Here is a 9,853-nt window from a genome sequence, read left to right on the forward strand (position 1 = left end):
ACAAAAAATATTAGGTTTAATTGTGGAAGAAACATGGATTTTTGTCTTTGCCTAGTATCTTACAAGTAGGAAATCTTGGAAAGTCACATAATACTTCTGAGTATGAGCTTCTCAACCTGTAAATGGCATGTTTTGTTCTGTTAGTACCTAGGAGAGTACCAGACAGAAGGGAGACACTAAATACATATTATTAGTGTGTCTTCTACTACTAATCTTGTTTTTTTCCTGCAAATTTACCATCATTTTATTTGCCCCAATTTGAGATGCCAGACAGCTAAGACAAATGTACACTGAGTCAATGCTCTCGGCAGCTGCTCCTTATTCTTGTAATCAGGAAACATCTACACATAAAGCCCTTTTATCTGTACAGTGCTTTAGAAATTACAAAGCAAATACACACAAACAATTTAATTCCCTCCTCATTTTACAGACAAGAAAACAGGCTAAGTATCGTATCCCAAGTTAGTCACATAGTAAACAGCACAGCCACTTTAGTAAGCCTTCCAGTGTGTATCATAAATATGCTGTTACGAACTAATACTCAGCAATTCAGAAACTCACTTGACTCTTAGCAATCTACAGTGTTCCTGGGAACAGAGAATGTCCTGAATCTGGACAAGTGAGGTGTTAAAATTCTGTTCAATAAGTTTTCATCATTTATACAGTTTCATGGGGGGGGCAGAATCTAGGTGTCTATACAGAATACTTAGTCTGGATGAGAACCTCAATAAATATTATGACTGACCATCTTTTTTTTCACAGGAATATGGATATAGATAACATCTTTGTCTTTTCCTAGTCCTATTCTGTAATAAATAAAATTATCCATCTCTTAACAGCCATACATTTCCAAGAACCCCTACACATTAAGTACAATCTCAGAAGTTGATGAAGTTTGTAAAAAAATACATAAAAATTAATCTGATATCAATGAACTACGATTAAATAATTTCTCATCCACCTTAAAAAGAAAGCATTTACTTAAGCTTTAATGTCTCTTAAATCTTCTTATTTATACCTATCTTCTAATCGTTGACAGAAAACTTGTTAGACATTTCAGTAACATGTAACACCACAAATGTAGAAAATTCTGTTATCTTAATTCTTGAGCTAAATTGAATAAGCAAACCAAAACGTACTTTAAGAACATGGCATGATAAAATATAAAAGGAATGGGGCTAGAGAGAAAGAAATACATCCTGAATCAGAGATCAATAAAACTAGCCATAGTCTCAAGAAAACAGTGTTGACTATTATTAAACATATCACTAGAACACCAAAATAGTACAGATAAGAAGTTAATAAAAATCTGTTTTCCTTACCAGGCATAGTGAGAGGAAACAAGAAAATCTTTAGGCTTAAAATAAACAAACAAACAAAAAGCCAGGTATGGTAGCTCACGTCTGTAATCCCAGCACTTTGGGAGGCAGAGGTGAGAGGATTACCTGAGCTCAGGGGTTCGAGACCAGCCTGAGCAACATGGCAAGACCTCCTCTCTACAGTAAATCAAAAAATCAGCCGGGCATGGTGGCACACGCCTATAGTTCCAGCTACTTGGAAGACTGGGGCAGAAGGATCACCTGAGCTCAGGAGGTCAAGGCTGCGGTGGCCATAAGCATGTCCGGCAACAGAGTGAGACTCCAACTCAAACAAACAAACAAACAAAAAATCCAGGCCAAGCACAGTGGTTCATACCTGTAATCTGAGCACTTTGGGAAGCCAGGGCAGGAGGATCACTTGAACCCAAGAGTTTGAAACCAGCCTGGACAACATAGTGAGATCTAGTCTTTACAGAAAATTTAAAAAATTAGCCAGGGATGGTGGTACACACACATAGTCCCAGCTACTCGAGAGGCTGAGATGGGAGGATCACTTCAGCCCGGAGTCTGAGGCTGTAGTGAGCCATGATTTCACTCCAGCCTGGGTAACAGAGACCCCTAACTCAAAAAACAAAAACAACCCTCCCTCCCATCTTCTTCAATGTAAATCACAGTACATCTTGTCAGCATCTAGAACAGCCTATCTCTACCTATTCTCCTGCCCAATTTCTCTTTATCCCTTCTTCACATGCTAAATTATAGTTTTGTGGATTTTTTTTAATCTTTCAAAGATAACTAAGGCTTATTATTATTTTTTTTTAGTCAGAGTCTGACTCTGTCACCCAGGCTGGAGTGCTGCATCACGCTCATGGCCACCTCGACCTGCTAGGCTCAGGTGATCCTTCTGCCTCAGCCTTCCAAGTAGCTGGAATCACAGATACACACCACCACATCTGGCTAATTTTTTTTTACTTACTGTAGAGATAAGGTCTCGCCAAGTTGCAAGACTGGTCTTGAACCCCTGGGCGCAGGCAATCCTTTTGCCACCGCCTTCCAAAGTGCTGGGATTACAGGTGTGAACCACACTGTGCCCAGTTAGATCTTTCTTACGTTCAGTTTCTGCTATTTAGAATCTCAACCAATCATCCTCCATATCCTTGCTTAAATAACTGCCCTGATCCCAAGTCCATACTGTCCCCATTACACTGTACCTGCAAAGCACTCACCATTACTCGATTGTATAGGTATTTGTGGCACTATTTAATGCCCCTCTATTTGAATTATGTGAGGGCAGGGACTGTGTCTGTTTTGTTAACACTGTGTTCCTAGTCCCTAGTGTAATGTAGTAGTTAAATAAATATTTGTCAAACAAATCAACTATTCTTCTATAAAAATTAATTTAAGGTAAAAAGATAAATTTGAAGAGTATTTTTAAGAAAATAAGTGCTTTCTATGTAAATGAGTAGCTGTCAATAGAAGAAACAAAACTGCTATTTAAGACTAGATAAGCACTTTGGAAGAATTAAAAAAAGATTTTAATTACATTATTATCTATATATCAAACCCGGTCTTCAAGTAACTTCACAAAGTGCAAATCTGTCGACTTGGATTTCCTGTACACATAAAAGTACTACATTTATCTAAGCAAATATATAAACAGCCAGGCTCAGTGGCTCAGCCTGTAATCCCGTGCCTCTGGGAGGCTGAGGTGAGTGGATTGCCTGAGCCCGCAGGTTCGAGACCCACCTGGGCAACTTGGCGAGACCTCATCTCTACAATAAATAAAAAAATTAGCTGGGTGTGGTAGCACGCGCCTGTAGTTCCAACTACTTGGAAGGCTGAGGCGGAAGGATCGCCGGAGCCCAGCAGGTCGAGGCTGCGGTGGCCGGGAGCGGCCACTGCACTCCAGTCTGGGCGACAGAGTGAGACTCCAACTCAAAAAAAAGAAAAAAAACAAAATCTATAAACTAAAATTTAACTCACTGAGAATAACCTCTGTATAAATTAGTGGCTTTACTAATTTACATTCTATATAATCATAGAATAAAACAGAATCCAGTGGATAAATACTACCATGTGCCAGACACTGTACTGTTTCACATATATTATCTCATTTAGTCTCCACAATAACCTTATGGGGTAGGTACTGTACTAAATATCTATTTTACAAAAAACTAAAATACAGACATGAAGTGTTTTGCCCAATGTCCCTCCCATAGTGTGTGAGAGATGGAATCATAGTACAATTTCCCAGGTTGATGGGCAGTGTGGCTGCCTACGCTCTTTATCTCAGATTTCAATATAATGACAATGATATAGATCATTACAGTTCAGGGAACTTAAAATTTGATATTTTAGACTGCAATACAAAGAACTAAAAGAAACTTTAAAAATGACAGTTCAGATATACATGAATAGCAAGAAATTTTCTAGTATTCAGATATACACACAGGCAAATCATTAATTTATTTTAAAGGTGCTAATCTTTGTGAAACTTAATCCCAAGGTTTCTAAGTCTTTCTTACCAGAGTGTATTAACATAAAATATCCTGTGAAATTTCTAAAAGTTTTAAAATTATTTATAAATAAGTGAAATGAAATTATCTTGATATATGTATTATTCTTCCTTTGAAAGACAGCCCAGACAGTATCTAAAATTGAATTCAGGAAGTAATTTCTTGAAAAAGACTATATACCAGATCTAGGGACAGAAAATCCAACCCCAAATCTACTTTTTATTATTTAGAGACTGCATATAATGATACTCTTCCCTCTCTTCTTCCCCACAGTAAAGACAAACTTGTTAATGTTTCCGGCCATTGCCAGACCATTGCTGCCATTGCATTGCTAAGCTATGGTGTGGTCACGTGCTCCTTGAGCTATGGCCAGGTTATGCTTCCTGATTTTGTCCCCTTCCCCTATCTTGGGGAGGTGAATCTTCTTTTTCTCTCTCTCTCTAGTTTACTTGTAAATAAACCATGTTTTCCTATCAAATAAAATAAAATAAAATAAAATAAAATAAATGTTTCCAAATATAGGAAGTGCCCAACATATTAATGAGTTCCATTCTGAAAGCGTGTAAGTCCAATTTGTTTTAAGTCCAACCAAATTGGCCTAGGTACCCAACTAACACAATTGTCTATATACTACTGTATGTTTTTTAACAGGCTATGCTGACACCTAGTGGAGAGAAATAATACATTAAAAAACACAGGTGTGCTTCATTAAAGTTCATAACTTGAAGGTTCATATGTAGGGCACTTACCGTACAATATGCTCTTTTAAAAAACGTCTAAGACACCTTTCTATTATACATGTACACTGGGAAGGCAGATGTGAATACCTATAAAATTGCTGTATGTCTCTACTCACTTTTTCCAAACTAAGAGGTGAACCTGTCCAATTAACAGTAAATTTCATCACAGTGCTTCAAGATGCATAAAAAATAAGTTACTTAAAGAATTATGTGGTCTTACAGAAAGGAAAAAATATCACCACAAATATATTTTAACTTACAAAACTCACTTAAGCTTAAAAACAAATTATTACCAAAACTGAGAAAATGGCATTCCTTGAGGGCGGCCTAAAAGATGTTAATGTTTGTACATATTACTTTTCTTAATTTTTTAAATGCATACACTAACTTCAAACAAATTACCTTGCTTCTGCTCACAGTTCACAGCACAGCCTAAAATGAGCTGAAGCATCCTTCCAAGCTCCGCAGCATCAGAGTGCTCCCCAATGAGGCTCACATCAGGAAGGGTGAAGTCATTAATCTGCTGTCCTAAAATCTGAACAAAGATTAAAAGATTACAGTTGTACTTACATTAATATGACATAAAATATTTGATTGAGATTAGTGTTATCACCAGAAACTCACTGCCAAGGACAGAACAATTATGTCAATCTCACCACCAGTTTCTATTTTTACCTCCCATACCTAAATTATAACTAGCTTGAATGACAGCAACTTAGTCCCTAATCTGGTATACAGTAAGTACACTGAGCAAAAAAACTGAATACTACCGATTTCTTTCACCACATCAAGAAGGACTGGATGTAGACTCTGTGAAGAAGTAGAACTAGAAAGGTTCTGAACCAGGGAGCACCAGAAAGAGCTGAGATTAAATATAAATTCATGTCTTCAACAGTCAGATTGCCCCTAGCCACCTTTACATGACTCTCAAATCACTGGCAGCAAGAACCCTATATCAGGAAGGAGCATAGAAGACTCCTTTATGGGAAAACTGACTGGCCCTAAATGAAATGACTTATATGCAGATATACGGGTGGGTAACCCAACAGTGAAATTTACCACTAAAAAAGCACTCCTACTTGGATCCAATTAGCTTTTTTTTTTTTTAAGCAGGATTTATTGAGAGGACAGAAAAGTTTCCAGAGTGGGAGGGGACCCAAGGGGGTTGCCCCCAATCAGCTTTTTTCAGTGCTTTATTTTTAACCCTCTGCACTCAGAGACAGCTTGCAGATCACCTACCAGCAACTTTACCGTGTTTTTTTTGTTGTTGTTGCAGATCACCTACCAGCAACTCTACCATGTTTTTTTTTAACGAAAGAGTGAAAAACAAATCACTTCATATTCAATAGTATAACATTGGAACCAATTATTTTATTGTAATGATATTTGGCTTATAATGGAATTTGGGGCATTGAGGAACTTATTTACGACAAAAAAAATCAAAATTTTATATCTTCCATTTTTCTAAAGCGTAGTAACATGTAAAACAGCCACTGACATGCATTGCAGGTTCTTTGATACATGTTGTGTGACACTAATTTGTTTAATGTCTTCTACCTGGCGTTTTTTTACTAGAGCAGGCAATGCAGTCTCAATTTCTTCTTCCCACATTAAGATAATTGTGATAAAAGTTAAAAATTCCTGTTGGTCAGCATCAGGCCACTTATAGCAAACTGATTTGTGAGATAGCTGCTTTTTTCTTATTTTTTATCCACATAATAATCATTTCTTTTATTACACTATCCACTAATTTACTTGTAAAATACAGAGTAAAATAGTTCATCGGTTCTCTTATCTTACTTGCTATTTTTGATTCAGTGGTTTTAGAATGCACAACAAACTTTATTCTCGCCGGAAGATCAACCATCTTTTTCTATAACATCTTCACTTGATGGTACTTTGTCTTCTACTTCTTCGAAACTACTAACACTTTCATCATTATCACTTTCTATTACATTTGTTTTCTTCTTGGTGGGATGACATCACTATCACTACTATCGTTTTCTTCCACATCAATATTTATTTTTTCTAACTTATCTGCATAAAAGTCTAAATCTAACTCATTTTCGCTGCTGCTTATAACTCACTTTTGTCTTTTCATTTTGCCATTGTTCTGTAAAACTAACTAAAAGGACATAAAATGTGTAATTGTAATTACGAAATGAAATTTATTAAAAGAATATTACTTTTCCAATTTTACTTTTCCAACTTAGTGCAGATACATATATTCAATCTGTGTCTCTCAATACTTCAATGTGATCTGCCTTCAACTTTGAAATCTTTCTTTTAAGGAACTTGTTTATCTATCTTTTCAAGATATGCCAAATGATACAAAGGGTAGAACCACAGCTGCCTTTCTTATGCAATTGTTCTTTATTCCATTACAAAGAAGTGTTGGCATCACTGTGAAAGCAATCAACACATTCTCTTTCTATGTAATGCCAGCTGACATTTTTTTTTTTTTTTTTGAGTTGGAGTCTCACTCTGTTGCCCAGACTGGAGTGCAGTGGCCGCTCCCGGCCAGCGCAGCCTCGACCTGCTGGGTTCCGGCGATCCTTCCGCCTCAGCCTTCCAGGTAGCCGGAATTACAGGCATGCGCTACCACGCCCGGCTGATTTTTTGATTTATTGTAGAGATGAGGTCTCACTGCCCAGGTGGGTCTCGAACCCACGGGCTCAGGCAATCCACTCACCTCAGCCTCCCAAAGGCGCGGGATTACAGGCTGGGCCACCGAGCCCGGCTCCCAGCTGACATTTTTTAACGTATATCTCAGTATATATTCCATTTCCATTTGCTTTTTTGTGCAATTTGAATGGAAAACTTCAAGGAATCATACATTTAAAAAAATCTTTGCTTGCATAAGTTTGTCCTGTATAATCACCAGCAATCTCTTTATGTCTCCTGAGAGGGCATATGAGTGGTTTGCTAGATTTATGACGTCCCCTCAGAGGTGATATCAAAGTACAAAGGGTTAAATATCAACAAACAACCAGGAATCATTAAGACATTTGTAAAAAGTCTCCAGCATTAAAAACAGACAAAAACAAAGAAACTTAGAAGAAACCAAACAATGCAGTGAAAGAAAATAAATTTGTATATATCCTATAACTAGATGTGTACACAAGTGGTAAAACTATCAAGAAAAACAAGAAGCTGGGCACAGTGGCTCACACCTGTATTCCAGCACTCTTAGAGGCCAAGAAAAATGAGAAATGAGTGCGGCCAAAGCAAGATAATTGCTTGAGGCCAGGTGTTTGAGACTAGCCTGGGCAACACAGTGAGATCCAGTCTCTATAAAAAATTTTTTTTAAAAGTTAGCCAGATCCCAGATACTTGGGAAGCTGAGGTGGGAGGATCCCTTGAGCACAGGAGTTTGAGGCTTCAGTGAGCTATGATGGCACCACTGTATCCCAGTCTGGGTGACAGAGCCTGAACTCTTAAAAAAAAAAAAAAAAGAAAGAAAGAAAAAGGGGGAGGAAACGACTATTTAAAACTTGCGATCATGGTTTTCTCTGGATACGAGGTGAGGAAAGAGGCTATGATAAGGAAGGTAAACATAAGGCCTTCTAGGGTGGTGGCAATGTTCTACTGACCTATGTCACATGACTGTTCACTTGATAATTAACTATTAAGTTTGTATACATATTGTGTGTTTTTCTGAATGTATATTTATTCTATGGTGAAAAAGTAGTGGAGGTTCTAAAGAAGAGAATCTGATATTTTTGATGTGTGATAGAGGAAGGCCTCTATATTAAAGAACTGAGTAGAGACCTGGAATGAAGAAGCAAACCATAGAGTTAAACATGCAGGTGGTGAGTAGAAGCATGCCACATAGAGGTTACCAGAGAGTAAAGTCTTGAGGCAGGAGTGTACCTGATGAATTCCAAAAACAGTGAGAAGGTCAGTGTGGTGGGTGAAAGGGTGGTATAAGATGAGATGCAGGGATTGGGGTGATAGAGGCAGGTCATTAGGTCCTTATATCAAGCATATGGGTTTTACTCACAATGATATGGAAAGCAAGTTAAAGTAAATGAACAGAAATACACCACCAACCCAGATTCAATTCAATTTTTCCACTAGTATATGAAATCAATTTCTAAAAGGATATACAGAAAGTTGCTAACAGCAATGCCTCCTGGGAGGTAATTGGGCAGTTCGGAGTTAAGAAATAAATAAAATATGAAAGTAAAAAAACCTCTATGATTAATAGTCTCAGAGATGTAAGAGACAGTATTACATCCATAAAGCAAAGGTGATATAAAAGTTCCATTTAGAAAATAGAAAACTGCTCTTTGGAATTAAAAATATGATAGTAGAAATGAAAAATTCAATGGACAAGCTAGGAGGGAGGTACCTAATTATTTCAGAGAGAGAGAAATAAGGAGAAAAGGTTAAAAAACAAAATAAAACAAAAAAAACCCTCCTCACACCAAAACACATCAGCATGAAGATGAAGATAGAGATAAAAAGAAGTTTGTACAAGAAGACACAAACAAACGGAAAAATATTCCATGCTCATGGATAGGAAGAATCAACACTGTTAAAATGTCCATTCTACCAAAGGCAATCTACAGATTCAACGCAATACCCATTAAGTTACCAACATCATTCTTTTCAGACCTGGAAATGACAATACAGAAATTCATATGGAAACACAAACGACCACGAACAGCCAAAACAATCCTTTAGCAAACGAAACAAAGCAGGAGGTATCACACTTCCAGACTTCAAACTTTACTATAAGGCTATAGTAATCAAAACAGTCTGGTATTGGTACAAGAACAGGGACACAGACCAATGGAACAGGATAGAGAATCCGGAAGCAAAGCATCAATTCCTCAACCAGCTCATCTTTGACAAAGCCTCCAACAACAACCATAGAGGAAAGGAGAACCTATTCAGTAAATGGTGCTGGGAAAACTGGCTGACCACATGCAGAGGATTGAAATAGGACCCCTATCTATCACCATACACAAAAATTAACTCTAAATGGAACAAAGACCCAAACATAAAACCTCAAACTATAAGAATCTTAGAAAACGCAGAAAACACCTTCATAGAAATTGGAACTGGTAACCAATTCCTCTTCAGAACCCTAAAGGCCAATACCTTAAGAAATAAGATAGACAAGTGAGACCTCATCAAAGTAACGAACTTCTGCAAAGCAAAAGAAACCATCAAGAGAGAAGGGAGACAGCCCACAGAATGGGGAAAAAATATTTGCCAACTGTATATCTGACAAAGGCCTAACATCTAGGATCTACAAGGAACTCAAACA

At 37.4% G+C, this 9,853-nt stretch overlaps 1 protein-coding gene across 1 annotated transcript in view; it reads right to left on the reverse strand.

The window, feature by feature from the left end:
- Positions 1-9,853, reverse strand: part of HOOK3 (hook microtubule tethering protein 3) — a 111,939-nt gene that overhangs the window by 74,652 nt on the left and 27,434 nt on the right. Inside the window, exon 4 of the mRNA XM_021713288.1 lies at positions 4,978-5,110. Within this exon, the coding sequence (XP_021568963.1) occupies positions 4,978-5,110 (133 nt within the window). The remainder of the gene's footprint in view (positions 1-4,977; positions 5,111-9,853) is intronic.

Source organism: Carlito syrichta, unplaced genomic scaffold (assembly GCF_000164805.1).
Source record: "Carlito syrichta isolate Samal-C Ts95f unplaced genomic scaffold, Tarsius_syrichta-2.0.1 Scaffold304409, whole genome shotgun sequence".
Taxonomy (NCBI): domain Eukaryota; kingdom Metazoa; phylum Chordata; class Mammalia; order Primates; family Tarsiidae; genus Carlito; species Carlito syrichta.